Here is a 21,098-nt window from a genome sequence, read left to right on the forward strand (position 1 = left end):
GGAGCGTAGCAGATCGCTCCTGGAAAGAGCCAGCGTTAGCTCTGTCTCTGGCCATTCATTATGCATGGGAAATGCTACACTATTTTTAGCTCCAGCTTCTTCTTTTTTTTCTAAAGTGGCTAGATATCTGCTGCCAGGGAAGCCACCTCAAGTCACTGCCGACGCAATGAATGTTTAATGGCATTGTTGAAACAAATCTACAGAAACACAAAGACACAACAAAGACGCGGTCCCTACTTCTGCACTAATGTTATTCTTCCTAATGGTGCTTATGTAAGGGTGACATTTGCGTAACAGTGGGGTGTGTGTGTGTGTGTGTGTGTGTGTGTGCGTGCATTTAAATGCATCTCCTGTGCGTGCACACGTGCATTTCTGCTCATGGAGACTGTTTGTTTTTGGCTGAATGTGATGACTCTTCTCTAGCGGATTATTGCCTCCTAATTAGACAGAGATGACTAGCCAAGGCAGAGGCGGCATGTGCGTGTGTGTGTGTGTGTGTTTGCCTGTGTGTGTAAATTGATGTTCTTAACTTTATCTCTATTTTGCCTCCCGTATGCGTTTGTATGTGCAAATTAAGCCCCCCCGTCTGTCGGCATGTGTGTGTGTTTATGTGTAGCTCTTGGTTTCACCTCGAGCTCTCCTTCCATTGTGCTCGGCCTGTGAGCTCTGAGAAGAATGACAAATGAGGGGCATGTGACATTCTTGCGACAGAGGACACATGAACCGCGCGGCACACATGGGGGATATGCCACCTTTAAAACACGGGGAAGCATGAGCGATTAGCTCGGAGAGAAGGTGCATGAAAACAATGGAGGGTGGCACCACGGCGGAGGTTTGGTTTGTTTTGTTTTTCTGAAGGATGGATAGAAGCGGCGGAGATGTGGGGTGTGAAATAAAGAGATGGAGAGGCTGAGGGAGTGAGAAGGACAGAGGGAGGGTGGAGAGCGAGGGGTGGGTGCTGAGCCCTGCAATGATCCCTTTTCAACTGCTGAATGGGCATTTCTGTCTCACACACACACACACACACACACACACACACACACACATAAATGCACTTCCTGCCCTGCGACTTTTCTCTGTGTTAACCACAGAAAATGTCAATAAACAGTTTGCCTATCCAGGGCTGCAAAACAAACTGGCTTGGTTGGTTCCTGCTGCCAGCTGGCCACACACACACACACACACACATGTACATGCACACTGTGAGATTAATATGGTGTGGCGAGCCCCTGCCTCTTACTGATGCGTGTGTGCGCAGTGTGCTTTACAGGGGAGGCAGGTTAGCAGACAGGCTAATGCTCCTCCGCTGAATGAGGCTCCTGCTGAATTGGCGAACATAATGAACTTCCAGGATTTAGTCTGAGCCAAAACCCAGCAGCTTACAGCTATAGTCCCCCCACCCCACCCGCCTCACTTCTCCAGTCGCAGGGGGACCTTGGACAGAATAAAGTGGGTCAGGCATCAACAGCAGTCAGAAGGGCTCCGAGCTCCTCCACAAAACGTGGCTGTGAAAACAAAACAGAGAGCTGTGCTGTGAAAATGTTTTCATGATCGCTGTTTACTCACACTGGCGAGTGAAAAGAGGGAGGAAAGAAAGGAGGAAAGGATAAAGTGGAATAAAATGTGATCTGCTTGGCTGCTCCCTAATTGCTCCATTTCGTTGCCGCATGTTTTGTCTTTTTATCAGACTGGGTTCCTGGTAAAACGGTTGTTGCTATTAGCCTACCTGCGGGTTGTACTTTAGTAACCGGACAACTCATCTGACTAAGTCTCCTATCTTAATTTATTAGACTCATTTACCTCCAGCCCACTCGTTACTGCACGCTGCCTCTGTTCCAGTGGTTAGTCATATTTGTGTTTCTGCAGCCAAAATACCAAAAAAAAAAAAAATCTGCTTTGTACCTTGGCCTTACCACTCAGGCAGACCCCCCGTTCCTCAGTGTGCTTGTGTTGGCAAGCTCTAAGCATTGCTTTTATGGATTTGAAGTCTACATGAGAATGAATTTTCTTTGACATCACTCTCCTGTGCACTAGCAGAAAAAAAAAGAAAGCGATTTTGTCTCTGATCATAAATATTTTGCAACATGTCTAGAGAGCCTTTTCTGAGCTCCCACCAAAGGCTGGGTGATTTTTTTTTTTTTTGTAAGCTCCATGTATATTCAGCTTCAACATTGGTCCATGTTTTTTTTTTTCCTGCAAATGTTGATTCATTGAAGAATAAGAACCAGTCACTTTCTATCATGTAACAGTTTAGCTCCGTTAACTTTGACAGTATATGACAGTTCTGGTGATCCCAGAGGAGAGTATAAAGAGAGTAAATGCATAGAAGTACCAGCAGTACTTTCCTCAGAATTTACATTTCTTTGACATTATCTTGCGACGTGTAATAGAATTTGCTGCTAGATGATAGATAATAGCATTTTCATCTCTTTCTTTGAAGGGAAATGTTAAAATCTTTATTACAAAATGTGGTACATTCGAATCTCTGCGACAGCACAGGATATGACTCAGTTCCTCTGTAACAATTGTCTGGACTGTTGAACAATACGCTTTCTCCCGGCGTTGTACGGTGCCTTTCGAGTTCACGCGCACAGAAATAGCCACACACTTGAAAAGACTTGCACACATGCACACACACACACTGTGGTCACAACGGTTCACCGGAAACTAAAGGCTTAAAAAAAAAAACATCCATACAAGGTGTGCCATATATTATTCATCTGAATTTGAATGAAAAAAGTGTTCAATATTTATGGCAGGAAAGTGAAGAAAGGCGATACGCGTGCATTTTTTGTACGCAGATTTAAACATGGGAGACAGCGGGGCAGTGTGCAAGCATGGGAGTGCCTACTTTTATTTTTGCATTACTCAGACTGCGTTCACGTCCGCATGTGTGCATGCGAGCTTATTTCTTCCTCGTATATGGCTCTGGGTTGTGTGCATTGTTGCTAGATAAAAGTATTTATGCAGATGGGGTGTGGTAAGAGCTGTTTCACATTTATAGGGGCATTTCGGTGAAGTCAAGTCAAATTTATTTATAAAGTGCTTTTAACAAACAAGGTTTATCTTAAAGTGCTTTACATCTTGGGCAAAGGACAAAAACAAAATGCAAATAGAAGCAAGATAAAACAGGGAAACAATCCTCAAGAAGAAATGAGGCTGTATTGGAGAAGGAGGAGGAGGAGAGTAAAGAAACCCTCTGCATACTTTAATATCAATTTTCACTCTGCATGTATGATGCAAGTCTTTTTTCCTGCAGGTGCGTAGCTGCATGCATGTATGTTTGCATATGAGTGTGTGTGTGCCCTCATGTGTGTGTGTCTGTTTCTCCCAAGAGCATCTTTGCATGTGCAAACAGATGTTTTGTGTCTCTCCCGCGTGGCAGAGGTCAGGCCCCTCCATCTTCCTCTCGTCTCTTTCCCCTCTTCTCTCCTTTCACAAGCATCTGTTCTTCGGGGGGCCATGTGGGTGACACCTGCGTCCCAGTGGCGGCGCAGAGGAATCAGGTCACCTTACAAACTGGTCGCCATTACAGCTGGAGTTGCAAGGGAGCTCACTGCCCCCTATCTGCTCTTAACACCCATCTAGGACGAGAGGGAGGAAGAAAAAAGGGGGAGAGTTATCATGCAAGAAGACCTAGTGCTATAAATACACTTGCGAGGTGGTTGCTGTGTGTGTCTGTTTTGGCCTTATGTTAGTGTCTGTGCTGTTTTCCTCGCTGACAAAATATCGAAGCAGAGAAATCGGACAGGAGAACGTGACACACCGACTCGTATCTCTCCCTCTCGCTCACCGTTTGTTTTCTTATCTAATTCGAGAGGAGACGACAGGAGGGCAAGTGTGATCGCGCGGCTTGACAAAGCAGTTGCTTCTGTTGTCTTCACCTTTCTCACGTATATGTGCATACGTGCGCTTACTCCTTCCTTTGATCAGTGGGAGGAAAGCAATGTGCAAACAAACGCGGTCATTATGATGCATTCCATCTTTAGACGTGTAAAGTAATGATGAAAGGGCGGCAGGTTGCATCGATGACAGTACTCTGTGTGTCGTGCCAAGTGAAACATCAAGAACAATATTTGTGCAATAATTCACAGTATTCGAATAAAGGTGTGGACGGTTTGTTGTGACGTTTTTATTTTTATTAATCATGAGATTAGCCGTGCTTCTCGAGTACGAGCACCTGTCAGTGTGTGAGGAAGAAGTATGCAAATGCATAAGAAGGGACTGAACTGTGTCAGGCTCTTCTATGCTATATAATATTTGGTTTATTGATTTTTCTGTACAAAACCACACACGCACACACACACACACACATGCTCGAGACTGGCTCAAATCCTCCGCTGATTCATAGAGAGAGCGAGAGAGAGAGCCAGAAAGGTGATGTGTGAATGGGTGTTCTTGTCTGAGTCATCCGGGTTTGTTTTTCAGCTCTCTCACTCAACAGTCCATTAGCTCAGTGTTGGAAGGGCTGGTATTGGATTCTAGCTGACATGTTCCCCCAAGTCTGAGAGCGAGAGATGAGGGCACACGCTGTGCAGAGTGCTCTGATACTGCTTACACACACACACACACACACACACACACTTTCTCTTAGTTGTGAAAAAAAAAAAAGAAAAGACGGAGAAAGTGAGAGAGGAGCAAGAGCGGAAGAATTATCTAAAAATAAGACGGACAAAAAAGTAGGAAAAATGTGAAAACATGATTATCAAATTTCATGTATCTATTTAGCTGGAATTTCCTTCTAAAATAAAGTTATCGACCATTTGGAAAATATGACACCTAGTCTGACGAAGCGATTGCCGACACAAAAGTAGCACATGATGGAATGTTAATGAAGTTATTTGCTGGCTGAAAAGGTTTTCCTTCTTGCTATGCCACGCTGACAAATAAACATCAAATTATGTCCAATAACATTTGCATCATACATTTGGTTTTATAGCATTCTGGAATGAAACTCTTCAGTCCTTCCATCTGAAAAAGAAATGTGGCACTTAAATTCCTCTCTCTGTTTGTCTTCTTGCAGGGGCTGCCAACCACCACAGCCAGTCCACACTACGGCCTCCACTGCCCCCTCCGCACAACCACCACACCTTATCCCACCAGTCTGCCAACAGCCTGAACAGAAACACCCTGAGAGGGGGGCGTAACCCCATTCATGCCCCTGCTCCGGGCACTGGAGACGGGCCAACCACCCCGGAGTCGGTCCAGCTGCAAGACAGCTGGGTCCTCAACAGTAATGTCCCACTGGAGACCAGGTCAGAAATATGTTCCCATGACTATTTTTTCTTCTGTTTTCACAGTTGACATGTTTACCTAACACTGATATCTGGAGCCCATTACAGTAAGCACAGCGGTGGAATAAGCCTTGGGTAATCAATAGTAAGTAATGAAAGGTCAGAGCAAAGCTGCCTTTACACCATTCCTCTGAGCTTGGAATGATGGTGTCAGTGATGGTGAAAGAAATGCCAGGAGAGAAAATAAGAGCTGAGGAGGATGTAGCCCTGATACAGAACTGTTCACGCACTCAGAGAATTTGTCATTAGGCACCAGAAGGAAGGCAATCTTCTCAGTCACCTTGGAGAAAATCACAGTGTAAAGCAGGAAAAAAAAGCACAAAAAAAAACGTGAATTATTACTTGATCTTAAAGAAAGAGGCAACATTTATTCACATTTCCTTGCAGAACTGATAGTGCTCTGGGTGTCTTTTAGCTCAAAGGCTCAGTCCTTGCCCAGGGTTCGAATCTGACCTGTGGCTCTTTCCCGCATGTCATTCACCATCTCTCTCTCCCCACATTCCTGTCATTCTTCAAGCTGTGTCTGTAAAATAAAGCTCAAGAAAAAATATATATATCTTAGAATAGATAGTGCTCCAAGCTTGGAGATGTACTTCTGAGGTTAGTTCACAGGTTACTGAGGCTGGCAAGCCAGCTGGTAACATACAGTCTGCTTAGCTGGCAAACTATGAGTTAACTATTTATAACATGATAACTGCTTATTTTCTGTTTATTTTGAATGTATTTCTTCCACCGAATGTTATTTTCTGTTTATTTTGAATGTATTTCTTCCACCGAATGCAAATGCTGCCTTAGTTGTGGCGAAGTTTGCACTAAAATGATCTACAGCTCTCCATGTTTTTCAAAGGTCAGCACTGTCATGATGGTTTCAAATTGGTAAACAAGTTTTCTGACTTGAAAATTAAAACATCTTGCACAGCTCCAGTTTGCCACGCTGTATTCACAAAACTTGAATGAAGAAAAAGCAGAAGATGGTCAAAAAAAGAAATTTGAATTGACTGGCAACTGGTTTAAAAGCACACATTCGAGCATTCGAGTGTCAAAGTTTACCACAGTCTCCAAGCTATTTACTTTATCACTGCAAGCAAGTCCACTCATCATGGAGATTTTATTGGAATTAGCAGTGTTCTTAGTTATGATTTTTAAGACATCCATAATTGTCTTTCCCACCAATTTTGTTTTTTAAATTTTTTTAATTGTTTTCTCAACATCCTTCCAGCAATAAGATATTAGGTAGAAGACATAAACTTTTCAGGAATGGGAAATAGTTGAACAGATTTGTCATTAAGAGACCTGCATACTTTTTTTTTTTTTAGCAAATATTTATTATAATTACCTCCACCAATTTGAGGATGCTGTTTGTTTGTTTCTCAGCAGGATTACGGAAAAAACTACTGGCTTGATTTTCATGTAGCTTGGTGGGGGGGGTGTAGAATGGGCCAAGGAAGAATCCATTATTTAGTAGAGCAGATCCAAATCACAGGGCGGATACACTAATTAGTTTTCACTTTTCTTACCAATGCGAGGTAGGTCAAATGTAATACAGACAAATACAGTAGTTGCACTTGCAGGTTTGTATATCATAAGTATCATAAGTAAGAAATCTGAGCGTTCTGATTGTCCCACTAGCTTGGCATTTGTCATCTCATGAAAGCTTCAGTTTTTATTTCACTGAGCAAACACAATAACAAAGAATATAATGAGTGTCACTGAGAGTCTCTCCTTCATCACTGGAAGCCAATATATGAATGGCTTAACCGAAAGGAAAATTGCTCTTGGCCTCTGATTCAAGTGCATGCTACTCAAATACGTTCTCTGCCTCATCTCCAAGCATAATGCATACAAAAAGCTGCCATGTGCCAAAGCTATTATGCCTGCAACCTGGAGTGAGGGAGCAGGAAATACAAACCATTTCACACACCCTACACATGCGCTTTTGCCAGTATACAAAGAACACTTACCAAGCAAACAGAGCATTCATGCAGGGTATTACTATTCATGAGGCATGCAGTGAGAGGGACAACGCCTACATGCTTGCAAGCATGCACACACCCGCTCTCTGAGCATTTACTCTGCAAGCTGTAGTTGTGTTTTTCCTGCTGGGCGCTGGGGCTTCTAGCTCTGATGGTCCCGGATAAGCTCCCCAGAGTGCCGGCCCTGTGCAGTATTTATGAGGCCTGGCCATGTTTAATTCAGCCCCACTGATCTCATGTCTATGCTTAACCTGTGCTGATGCATCGCACCGGTATGCATGATGGGTAAGAAGAAGCACGGTGTTGAACCAGAACGCCTTTAAATAGAAGCTGTTTTCAGTCGCAATTGCTTATCTAGACCTGTGTTGCCATGGTGATGCAAATGCCATAACATAGTTTGAGGAGAGAGAGGACATTTTTGTTGCCGCTTGCAGCTCTTTGGTGAGATTTAGGGTTACAAAAATAAAGTTATAAATCTTTTCACAGAAGGTGTTGTGAGTGCCATCTTTAAAGATTCAGACAGACAACACACACGCACACACACACACACACGCTGTTGAGGCCTTGCAGTGCCAGTATTTGGTCATGTTCAGGTGGTGGGGTTGGGCATGGCTCAGAGCCTGTCGCAGTGAAAGGAGCCCAGAGATGAGTTTCCAGCTCCACCCTCCAGCCCAGCTTGGGCCCTCCTCTCTGTGCCTGGTTGTGGCGTAGGCTGGGTGGGCTGGCTGGCTGGAGCTGCTGGAGCTCGTGACTGGGTCAGAGCCAGCCAGGCACAGCCAGAGAGTCACACCATCCCCGCACTGGCAAAGCCCGTCCTCCGGCTCATTATAACAGGCAGTTAGGAAATGATGAGCACACGTCCACATGCGCCGGAGGGAGTGTGTGATGTGCGTTTATGTTTGCATCCAAGCATGTGTGTTTCCTTTGACTCCGACTGCTCCCCACTGGAATCATATGTAAATCTTGGCATTTGTTGCCCACTGATTATAGCAAATGTGTGTGCGCGAGTACGTGTGTGCATGCGTATGTGTGTGTTTTGGCTTGACCTGATAGTGTGACAGTGCTGAGAGGATGAAGATTGATCACCTAAGAACACCCCAGGGCTCGAATGACTGGCAGAAAAAGAGAGAGATAGACACAGACGACAGGGGGGTTAGGGGGTGATATAGCAGAGAAATATAAGTTGGCAGAGAGAGAGAGAGAGGGGAGGAGGGGGGGAATGGAAAGGAATGGTTTACGGTAGAAAAGGGAAAGATAAAGAGGGAGAGAGAGGGAGAGAAATGGAGAGGGGTGGTGATTGAAGGAGATTGTTTTGGGGAGAGTGTATGAGAGAAGATAGAAAGGCAGAGGAGGGAGATTGGGGCCCGTAGAACATGGATACATTTACCGGTGTGAGATAAATGACTGTAGATGGCTGGTGCCACTGTGTGTGTATGTGTGTGTGTGTATGTTTGTGTGTGCATGTGTGTGTCTGAGCCAGACACAGACAAAAAGAATGCATTTTCTCTGCGCGCATGCGAGCACACATTTGTGCGCATGTGTTGCAGCATTTTTTTGCGAGAAAAGCACCTGATTTCCAATCGGTCCCTCGGAGCCTCTTGGCTGGCTGTTGCCAGTTTCAATCTCTCTCTGTGATCTCAGGACATTCCCCTGCATCCCCCTGCTCGCTCTGCTGTGGGCCACAGCTCTAGGGGAGAAATAAGATCACTGAGAGGGTTGCAGCATCTCAATTTATCTGGAAGGAGCAGCAGAGGTGTGGGGTGGTGTAGAGAAAGAGAGAGACAAAGAGGCAAGGGGGGCACTATAGGTTACTTTCAAATGCATTACTGTGGGGACAGAATCGGAGATGCTACCTGTAGGAACCACAGCAGGTGGAGGAGAAGAAGAGGGGTAAGTTGGCTACAGAAAAAAAAAAAAAAGACTCATGCCCAGCGTTGTAACAACCACTTTAATTTGCATACGAGAACTATTCTATGCAAGGTTGATTAACCAAATATATTGCATTCATATATCCACTATTATTATGCAGAGCCTCTTGTTTCAGGGGTTCATTTTAAAGTGTAATGAAGCACAAAAACGATTTGACTTGTTGACACATTCATATTGTATACAGAGAATGCTGTTGATATAAATGTCAGCCAGATAAAAAACACAGTTTCTGTTGACCTTGGAAACAGCCGTTGAGAAAACAATCCCGCCACGAGGTCCATTTAAAAGCTGTGTTCTGTAGCTTTTGATCATATCACGTGATTTTTTTTATCAGAAGATGGACTTTGTCCACTTGTCCTATAATTGTTGACAGCTTTAAATTCTAACTTCTCGTTTAGTTAGCCCATTAAAGTAGGAAATGTTTGTGTAGAGGCAATTCCGAGATTTCTTTCAGAATACATTAAATATGTTGGAAAATAGTTGCTAAAACGTGGAGTTAGAGGTTCAAACCGTTTTTCACCAGTTTTCAGTCCAGGATTTTGTGGGCGGTCCTAAAGGGTGGCTCGATGACACGCTGAGGCCACCCTGAACATACCCCTGCACCCCTAGCAGAGAGATAGAGATTAGTTCATTTCCAGCACATTCAGCGGACACGCCCCCACCGCCCTGGAGCTGAGTACACTGCTCATTTTTACCCGATTTTTCATAATAAACTTGTCGATATTTTATAGATACAGTCCTATGCAGATTAGAAAACTACCTTCAGTCGACATTGCAACAGCAACAGCTGATTTGATTAATTACTGTGAAGCGAGCGTACAGTGTGATCAATCGATCAATCACTTGCTGACGTTAATCAGATCAGACACTCCTCATCTAACTGATGAGGGTCTAAACAATCGCCTCACTCATTAAAAACGTGGCCTTTGGCGTGTAATGTACCGCCACGCCACTGCTAGTTTTCCCTGAAGCTTCATAAGCCTGAGATTATATTTTACAAAAATGTAATAAATTCCTCTGACGTTAGCAGTGGTATTCAGGCACGGTGGGGCAATTTCACTAACAAACACTGCAGGAAATCCACAAACAAATTTAAGTATTAAGAAAATTGCATGCAGAAGATCATCTTTTTCACTTACCACTTCAAATGTAGTCAGTGCCACTGGGGTGAACTGTTCCTGTAAAGAGAAGAAAATCTGGATAGTTAAAAAGAGATTTTGTATATTTTTGCTTTTTTATCACTCGGCCTCAGAATTTTTCCACGTCCATCTTCACAGCAACACACGGCAAATAAACGCCCATTATACTGTATCCATCTGCCCATTATTGTTTCCTACAATTGTAGCAGGGAACAATTCTCATGACGCAATCCTTCAGCATCCTTGACTCCCGGAGCTGCTTTTGTTTCTTTCTCAGATCTGACCGTTCTTTACTCACCCCCATACCGACTCGACCTCCGTTAATTGTTCTCTACCTCTGATGATGATTTTCAGAGTGCTATCCTAAGCAACCACATGTTTGCGAGTGCTGAGAAAACGAAAAGAGTGTGTGCGCGTGTGCTTGCGTGCACACGCCCGTCCGTTTCTCCTCAAGGGGAATGCGAGCTTTGACTTCTTGCTAATTACCCAGCATGCTCTCTGTTCTGTGGTTAATTGTCCAGGTCCTCTTTTCTCTCAATGGGGAGCGGGGTTGAAATGGACTGAAAACACCCCACCCTCCCACTCCTCTCTCGCTCTCTGTCTGTCTTCTAATCTATAGCCTCCCTCTCCGTCAGCCATCCTTCTCTTATGTCACTTTCTGCTCCGTGAGGATGCAAATGAAATGTTTGGTAGCACTTACGGGGCCAATCTCGTGAAAGAAAAACCCTGCATCATTTTTTTTGTTCTTTGCTTTGTGTGTGTGTGTGGGTGGGCACCTGTGTCGGAGCCTGTGCAAATGTGTGTCAGTGTGTTGAGTTAGTGCTTGCTTGTTCTGCATGTATGCGTGTGCATGTGTAAGACAGGATGCATGACAGCGAGGTAGTAATGGTTAGACTTGAGGAGCGGGGCGGGGAGGGGGGCTACCGCTACTGGCAGCTTAGACCAAGGAGTAGGAAGAGGGGGGTCTCTGTCAGCTTTCTCTAATTATGTGTGACGTTTCCATGCTGGACCACTGTCAAAAATCGCACAATATTCACACACATACAAGCAAACACACACACCCCAGCCTAATGATACAGAGTTGTGATTGCCGGCTGCCTGCTATGATAGAACCCCTCCATAGTCCTCCGCAACATAAATCAATGTCAATTACCTCCCCAGAGCACATTAGACACTTTCCATTCCTACTCGTAATTAGTATGGCCCATAGACATATTCCCATCCCACACCAAGCTCACAGTGGAGCTTCTGCACACAAACAACAAAGCAAAGGGAAAGGGAATCAAATTAATTCAGTGCCCACGTTCAAATACAGACCAGCACAGTAAATCGTATACATTGTGTCACATGGAATGCAAGTAATTCGCTCTCCTTGCATTTACACATGCATTAGGGCCATTGTAATTAATTACTGCTGGCCTCGCCATCACAGAGCACATCAGTGCCTGTGAAAATGAGTTGAAGCATGCTGCTTGACCTTGGAGTGTGTATGTTTGCGCATATACACGTGCATGCAAACGCTTGTTCTTGCATTTGGGAGCACGTGGATTTATGCTGGCATATTAAAATTGATGGCTGTGACACTGAGAGGCTGGTATTTTTAGACAGTAACCTTGTATTTCTTTGCGTGCCATCTCCTTGTGCTCTTTCAGCCTCTATCCGTCTAGAGGGGGAGGTTTTTTTTTTTTCTCCCCCACATTCTTCTCTTTTTCCCTATTTTCCTTTGCGTCACACAGCGTACCTGACAGGTAAAGGGGGGAGGAGGGAAGAGGTGGAGGAGGGTAAGAAGGAGAAGAATCCAGCAGGATACCAATCTAACAATCAGTGGCATGAGATGATGAGAGAGTAAGAAAGGAACAGAGAGCACAGACTGGCTGAATAATTGATAGAGAGCGGAACGGTGCTCCCAAGCCAAATCTTCATGCTCTGAGCACATCACCTGTTTTCACCAACTGTTTTTAGATGAGCAGACACATGTACAGACACAGTTATGAAACAGCAGTTATTAAAGACATTAAAAGGAGACCCGCAGTAAAGTGCAGTTAAGCATGATTTTAAATAGAAATCATCTAGATGCAGCAATTATTACTGGTCCTAATAGACTAGTCCGAATAAAAGCGATTAGAGAACTGAGCACCCACACAGATTTGTGCACACACACTTTGAGGACTCTGTCTGACTTAGTGCCAGAGCCGAGTCACATGTCTTAGACCCTAGGCGGCTTGAGTCACAAATCTGTTGACCTTAGACTCCATTTAACTCCACTTGACAAAGAAAAGAACTTGACTTTGACTTTAACATCGATGACTTGGATGCTTGGATCAGCCTATTCATTCGGACTGATGTCCTTCAAAGCTCAAAAATGTAAAACTTCAGTGGTGGTCAGTAGTGTAGTGGGTTGTGCAGGCACCCCATGTGTAGAGGCTACAGTCCTGGTTCGAATCCCGCATCGGACGGCCCTTTACTGTATGTCATTCCACCTGTCTCTCTTCAGCTATCCTATCCATAAAAGGCCCAAAAAATATACTTTTAAAATTCTGATATTAACTCAAATATAAATCAAATCAATAGCAACCTATAATGTTGGGTCTAAAGGTGGATGAAGCAATGCATACCATCAGACAGACAAAACAAAATATCTCGGATTGTCATGTTCAGATATAAAAGTAGCCCATGCTTTACTTACCAAAAAAAAACAACAAAAAAAACACAACATGCAAAGTGTGACTTAGACATCACAGTACATCTTTTGACATTCAAACAGCACATTAAAGGACTTTAGTCAGTTTTAGCAGGCTAAACTTGGCATCGGTTTTAACTAAGAGCTAGCAGTAAATAATTAACTTTAGATTAATGAGTCCTCAACGGTCAACAAATCTTTGGATCCAAGTTTTGGCAGCCTAAATTGATGGGTTTTTTTATAATTAAGTTAATTAATTAAGCAATTGGGAATACCCAACATAAGCGTTATCCAGGTGTCCAGGTGCTGCTGTTTTGAATTGCTTCTTTTAATTTCTCTTCATTTGAGACGAGATTTCAGCTGATTTCCCTGTTCAGCTTTGACCTACCGTAGTTACACACACACTCAAGGCTGTACATTGTCTACAGTGAGTTATTATTATCCGTACATTACTGTAAATGTGCTCACTTTCCGTTTTACCGTACTTTTACTTTTTGTACCTTCAGATTTGCTTTGTTGCAAAGATCTTAGTATTATTTGTACAATGACTTGTTTCATTCCCATTACAAACATGCCCAACATCATGGCCCAGGCATTCATGCAGTGTTTTGTAGAAGTAAAGACCAGACAAAATGTCGTCTCTGTACAGATATGTCCTCACTCCCAAGGTCAGATGCTGACAAAGAAGTACCAGAGCATGGTACACCTACACAAAAAACACACAAACAAGCAAGTTGCACAAAGACAGGGAGACAAAAGCTCCCCTCTCCTCAGTCATCTTTGAGGCAATGGTGTGACCTCGCCTCCTCTGATCTGTCACACTCACCTGAGGGCTTTCTTCTGTCGTACCACCTGGTGTCTGCATAGGGGCAGCTCCTCATTCCCTGTGTGTGTGTTTTCAGTGTATTGCAAAAGATGTCACAAAGGTCCACGCGAGAGTCCTTGAGAAGTTTCTTCAGGTGCAGTCTTATAGATGTCCTTTCAAGGTCAAGTCAGAAAAAACCTTGGATGAGGGGGGGGGGTCTTAAGGAGTAACAGCAGGGTGAAGAAAAAACGAAGGGCAACGTGAATGAAAGGAGGGCAGGGGGATGGCGTGTTGGGTGAGCAGGTGCAGCGCTAGCAGAGGATAATGGGTAATATGAGCAGAGGATGATGGTTCAAATCCTTCTATTATCCTCTCTCTGAGCTCTGACCCTACTGGGGCAATGAGAACAGGAAAAGGGGGACAGCAGTGATCCTCTGCAGCCGTTGAGAGCAGAAACGAGGCACATCGTAAGTGGGGTAAACGGAGACGAAGCGAGGGAGGATGAAAAAAAAGGAGTAGAGCAGGTGGAGGTTAAAAAGAGACCTTGGACTGGAACGGGCTGAATTGGAGACACAATCAGTTCAAGAATGTTCAAACCCATATGTCAGGAAGGGTTCATCGGAAAGAGAAATTGGACAGAAGCTTGCACATATGTGACCCTGTCATCTGGACCCTGGTTGGGTAATAGATTGGTGTATCTGCTCCATAGTTACCTTCCCGCTGAGAGTTGCTTTTTTATCATTTTCTTACCACCCAAATCAAGTAATGATGACCTTTTCTCTCCTGTGTTTCTTCTCTTCAGGCACTTCTTGTTTAAGACGTCGTCAGGAACCACTCCGCTCTTCAGTAGCTCCTCCCCCGGTTACCCTCTAACCTCGGGAACGGTGTATTCTCCTCCCCCTCGCCTGTTACCCAGAAACACCTTCTCCCGCTCAGCATTCAAACTAAAGAAGCCGTCCAAGTACTGCAGCTGGAAATGTGCCGCGGTGACAGCCATCGCAGCTGCGGCCCTGCTGGCCATCCTACTGTCCTACTTCATCGGTAAGTGAACACATTTAATTCATGAGGAGGATTAATTACATTTTGTTTTAATTAGAGGGTTTTCATTTCATGAGAACATACACACGCGGCCAATAAAATGTCGGGTAAAGTGAACCAGAGCTACCTGTGAATGAACACATGCTTAGTCACACATAAATAACTCTTCTATTTCAGGTCGGTTAGCCCTGTTTGTTTTGCCCTGACCCACAAAACATGAACTTTGCTCCTATATGTATTCATCCGAGACCACTACAAAAAAAAAAGGTGTCAAGCTAACGGCTCATTATACACACAAAGCAGATTTTTCGAGACGCAAGCTTTGTCGCCAAAAATGTCAAAATCAGACTCAGCAGGACCTGTGGCCTCCACTGAGCATCGGTAAACAACCAGTCAGATGTACAGGAAGACACATAAACCCCTGCGCGCTGGGGCTCTTTACTTGAGCAGGTATCATTCAAGGTAAGAATCCTAAAAGACCCACAGGGAAGTGGATGTTTTTTGTCTGAATTGCAGCCAATGTGCTGTAGTTACACTTAAAGGAATGGCAGATACTCCGAGGAGAGCACTTACAAAGCACCTGAGATCCTGATGGCTACAGGTGGATCTCTGTGAAGCAGCGTGAGAGAGCATTGCTTTGAGTGTGTGGGCGTGTGTGTGTGTGTGTGGGTGAGGCTTTTTATTCCTTCTTGACCTCATTCACTGGACAAGAGTATGCAGACCTGTGTGCCCGTGTGTGTGTCAGATAGACAGCAGAGAGCAGAAAGAGCAAAATGTATGTATATGTTTTAATGTGTGTGTGTGTGTGCACGTCTTTTTTTAGTGTGTGTGAGGAGGCAGATGTGTCACTGAGCCCTTGATTGGCCTCTTACCCCAGAGACCAGACTCAACAGATGGGGGGATGTGAGGAAACAGTGGCATCAGCAGAAAGAGCAACCCTCTTATCGCCTCTACATGCATTATTAATATAATTTTACATTATTTATAAATTTATATATATATATTTATTTATATACATCACCATCCATCTATCCATTCATAGCGAGTGTGTATGTGTGTAAGCGGACTTCACGCAGCTTGCTCGCCTGGATGTGTCCAAATTGCATATGTGCACTCAAGTCTGTCCCCTGTGTTCATGTTTTTGTGTGTATGTGTGTGTGTGTGAGCTTTTGTGCATCCCCTCAGAGTGCCCTTGAGAGTGGTGTGTGTCCTCCAGAGCAGATCAAGGCCCCTCGCCAGGGGCACAGAGATAGATCCATCCTCTCCTGAGCTTTGCGCGGTCACACTGCGCTGGACAGCCACATATGGAGGCGCAAAAAACAGAAGTAGGGAGAGAGGAAGGAGGGCCGCAACTACCGCAAAGTTCACAAACACCTCCCCGTAGATACTTGAGGGCAGGGATGTAATGGAGCATAGAACCAACCCAAAAAAAAACAAAAAAAAAAACTCCAGTTTATCCATCTTACTTCATTAGCAGCAGGAGAGTTCACTCGGGGCTGTAACGACACAAATATTTGTTTTCATCACAGAACATATAGTTGTTAATGATATTAAGCGGATTTAAGTTAAATAAGAAACTAATTAGGACAATTATTCAATAATTCTGTCTATTCTGTGAACATAATTGCTTTGCCTTCTCTACATTATTTTACCACTACATCAGTGTTAGTGCACCATCTGGGTACTTGCCAGATATGTACAACTTGTTAACAAAAGTGCCTGTCTGTCTTAATAATGAGCTTGTTACCCATACTAAGAAACTTACTTTATTTATAGCTTAAAGGCATGCTATCACAGTGAAGTGTAAATACACTGTATAATCTTGCATTTATTATTTGAATGGATGAATTCTGCGAGTGGGCAGCTAATACGTTTTCCTTTAAGCTCCACTTTCTTTGTATTTACCGTTTTATTATAGACCAAACGTCTGTGCTTTACCACCAAACGTAATTGTGCGACTGGTTATAATTCACTAAGCTGAACGAGGCTGACATAATATTTCATTGTTATTATTACTTTTGCTAAGTGTAGGGCCCTCGTTTTTTTCAGCTGTTGTAAGGAAATGTTTTGCTCCGGTGTTTTCTCCGTGCTGAACAGAGCTGTAGCAGTGCTGCCAAGCCTGAAACCCTTGTGTTTACCTAGCTTTTTGTAGCGTTAATCGTGCAGCGAGTTTCAGTCGGAAGAGTTCACTGCTCATAAGGGGGATTTTTGCAGTACCTTGTTTGTGTGCTATGTAGGTGTGTGTGTGTGTGAGAGAGCCCCGTATTCACTGGGGGGATTGTGCAGAGCACCCAGAGCCATGCAGCGTGAAGAGGACCCCTCTGAGGCGTCCGCCCAGGAGCCCACTCATAAATTACACCGGGACACATGTGCATGAACAGCACTTTTCACTTTTTTGTGCGTGCGTGCGTGTGTGTGTGCGTGTATGTGTGTATATGTGAGTACTCCTTCCCTGAGAACAACCTACAAGATTCGTGTGCAACAATGTCCGTGTATGATTGCGAGAGGCTTTGAGGCCTTCAAACAAATTTGTTTCTTTGTTATTTCTCGAGACCACGAGTAAAGCTTCGCAAACCCGCTCGACAATCTTCCACAAACACAGTCGCACGCATGCATTCACAATGGGAACCTTTTTTTAGAAAGGCAGGGCTCAGCGTGCTTCAGGAGCACGGTAGACGGTATCACTTTGAAGCTTATTCACTGTGTCCTACTGTTAGAATGGAGCCATGGGGATGAGATAAGGACGCACGCATAGATGCGCAACATGCAAGAAACATGTGCAGCTGTGTGCGTCCGTGCATTTCTGTACATAAATGTCTGTTTGTATGAGTTACAGAGCGTTCATTTGAATGTGGGGGACAGATAGTCACATTTTCAGTTAAAAGCATTTAGCTCCCAACTCCAGCGGAGTATTGCCTCCTCTTTACATGTGAAGGAATGACTAAACGGATGGAGGGAGGAGGATAAACGAGAGTGCTTGTTCTTCATTCCCCCGGCGTCTTGTTTGCTTGCTCCGCATGGAGCATCAGAGCCAAAGGAGAGGTGGTTGCTAGGATACAGGTGAACGGTTGGCATACAGGAGGGAAGACAGGTCCGTCATTGTGAACGGCAACCTGGAGAGAGCGAGATAGAGGAAGGCGAAGGGAGAGGAAAAAAAAAGAAAGGGGTGGAATAGAGTTGGAGCAGAGAGGGCAGAGGGGAAGAAGGGAGATGCGTCACTGTCAGCATGTAGCCAGAACATAAAGGGGAGAGGAAAAGGAGCAGAGATGACTGGAGAGACGGAGGAGAGGAGGGCTGAGGCTGATATGTCACTGTCGGCTCCGCAAGGGATGAGAGTGCGAGATTGAAGTGTGGGTGTGTGTGTGTGTGTGTGGGTGCCGAGGAAAGGGGAGCAGGTGGGGGCGAGGTGTGTTGTTTGCACTTGCCGAGAAAAGAAAAGGGAGCTGACGGGGAGGAGGAGCAGGAGTGACAGCCAGGTGTGGAGAGGAGAAACTGAGGGGAGGCAGAAGGAGGAGAGATGAAGGAGAGCGTGGCCTCCTGAGGTTCTGTCACCTGGAATATCTGTGGGACTAATGTCTCCTAATTGATCACAGCGAGCAGAGAACAGAGGGAGTGTGACAGAGGGAGAGAGGAGAGGACACAGAGAGAGAGAGAGAGGCTGTGGAGGACAAGAACAGGGGGGTGATGACAAACGAAGTTAGATGGAATAAAACGAGAAGAAGGATGTAAGCCTCAGAGGCTCAGAGGACAGAAAATGCACGGAGAGACGAGGGGAAAAAACAGACAGAAAAGGAGATGCATGGTGGTTAGTAAGGAGAGGATAGGCTGGTTTGATGCATAGATGAAAGATCGAGGACATGTCACGCTAGTCGTGTCCAGGTGGACTGTTTGCACACACGCACACACACACACACACACCCGAAACACACACAGACACAGGTGTGCCCTTGACTGCAATGAGTAAACTTGCTAGCGGGCGCTTGTGTCACCTTTGCAGGGGTGTTTCGTGTGAATGTGTGCGTGTGTGTGATGGCTGAATTTGTCGGGCACAGTAGCATACTCCACGTGGTATTGTCACCACTGATGAATGAGAGCGCACGCATACACACACACCCCGCGCACACACACACACACACAGACACGAATGTATTTTTAGTCGGTAGTTTTTCGGCTCCCTTGTCTGTTGATTAAACAGACCCACACGCGCACACACACACACAGGCAGGCACACACACTGTCATCGAGTGTGACCTTCATGCCTCTAAGCCGACCGCTTTCCATCCATCATTGCTGTCTCGCTGTTCCAGACTAATCACAATCGCTTACTGCCCATTCTTCCCGGTTATAAGTGTCTCAGTCCAGTGCATTCATATCACTGCTCCCTTACATAATAACATGTTAATGATTTTTACTGTCCAAAGATATATTGCCCAGCTAATATATTATATTATTCTAATCAAAGTGGTTTTGCAATATATCACAATGTTGGGAGGCGCCGCACTGCCAAAATAATCATGCAAAAAGCTGAGTGTTATCTAGTGCACACCTGGTAGACAGGTGCAAAGGGAAAATGAAAGATTGTGAGAGGAAGTGTTGAACTCACACACAGTTCTATTAGGGATACAACTTCAATCATGGGCCTTTTGTCAGTCATGAAATGTGACAGCAAATCCACTGTAACAAGCAATCACAAAAGAGAGAGCCACATTTCAAAACACCATCACCATATTACATTTTTTTTTAAAAGAAGAATTTTAAAGGTCTTACTTTATTCCCTCCAGATTTTTTTTTGTCACCGTTCTTCAAAATGAAGTGTTTCCCAGTGGTTTCCAATTTACTTTGCTTGTGGCCCTGTAAAGCAAAGCGATGTGTCTCCTCTATGGTTCGAGAGAGCATTTAACCAAATAGCAATGTTCTCTAAATGGATTTGAAATGCTTTTTTGAGAAATTGGAGAGTTGAAATAATTCATTATATAACAGAAAAACAAAAACAAAAAAAAGGAAAAGATTGGACAGACACTGAGATAGCAGAGATAGCAGAAATATGATTATCTCAGGTCGTGTCTATGAGTTGCAAGCTGTCCAAACAAAGTATGACGCTCCCTTCTTGGATTGTTTCATTTGAATAGACTTCAGAGGCTTGAAGAGATTAAACTATTTTCACAATGAAGAAGTTTCTGAAAGTCTATCTGCAACCCATATTATGTTTTAAATTTTCCTTCTCTTCTTTTCTATCTTTTTAATCATCTTGAAGACTCTGACTCTTTTTTTTTTCTTTTTTTTGACGCCTCAGGGACCCCCCCACTCACCCCTAAATCCCCAGTTGCCACCACTGCCTTAGTAGATGAAATGAAAAAATAAAGAGAAAATCAGGGAGGGAATGCAAATGTGTCTCTGATTATGTGTCAAAGTTTTTTTAAACATCTTTATATTCAAATTGATTTTTTTTAATGTGAGTGAGTGCAAGCTGCAAAACCAAAGAGTGATGTTCCCATCTTGGATTGTTTCATTTAAATACGTTTTAAAGACCCTGAGAGGTGAAACTAAGATTAAACAGAAATCACAAAAAAAGCTTTTGTAGCAGAAATGTGGTTTTTTTTTTTCTTTTTCTCTCTCGCTCTCTCTTTTTTTTTTCTTCTTGCTGTCTTATTAATCATCTGGACTTCTCAGCTTTATCTTGCAATACCTTGGGGGATCCTGACCCAGAGTTTGGGAACCACTCCCCTTAGTACATGCTTCTAGTGATACAACATGAAGAGGAAAAACAAGGAGAAAATGCAAATGAGTTGCTAATGAAGTATGAAAGTTTTCATAATATTGATATTAAAATAGTCGCACGCACACACACACAAAAAAAAAAAAACACAGGTAACTTCACAGATTTTATTCTTAAATAAGAAACAGTGAGCCCTTGTGTTCTTGGACTGCCTGCTTGAGTTGTGTTGGACCTGCAGGTCTCACAATGTGGCTGCTTTCCAAACCAAGCTCCTTGACCCCAAAGTCCCCTCTCGCTCTGCATGTGGCTTCCCTTCTGCTGGTCCAAGGTGGAACAGCTAGAGGTCAGGATGTGTCGCTCATGCCAGTGCGCGTGCGTGCGTCCATATACATTTGTTGTGTGTGTGTGCTTGCATGTCTGCTGAGGTGAAGGCACGGTTGGGGCATATGGCGAATGCAGGAACCTGGGCATAAGGATCAGACATGGAGCTTGTGTCTGTAGCAGCAGGGCCTGTCGAACCGATA

The 21,098-nt window shown here is 44.2% G+C and overlaps 1 protein-coding gene across 7 annotated transcripts in view; it reads left to right on the top strand.

Annotated features, from left to right (window-relative positions):
- Positions 1-21,098, top strand: part of tenm2a (teneurin transmembrane protein 2a) — a 201,802-nt gene that overhangs the window by 139,682 nt on the left and 41,022 nt on the right. For all 7 annotated transcript variants that reach the window (XM_027282406.1, XM_019273981.2, XM_027282412.1 and 4 more), the window contains 2 exons: positions 5,024-5,255; positions 14,623-14,861. In XM_027282406.1, coding sequence (XP_027138207.1) covers positions 5,024-5,255; positions 14,623-14,861 — 471 coding nt within the window. The remainder of the gene's footprint in view (positions 1-5,023; positions 5,256-14,622; positions 14,862-21,098) is intronic.

Source organism: Larimichthys crocea, chromosome I (assembly GCF_000972845.2).
Source record: "Larimichthys crocea isolate SSNF chromosome I, L_crocea_2.0, whole genome shotgun sequence".
NCBI lineage: Eukaryota > Metazoa > Chordata > Actinopteri > Sciaenidae > Larimichthys > Larimichthys crocea.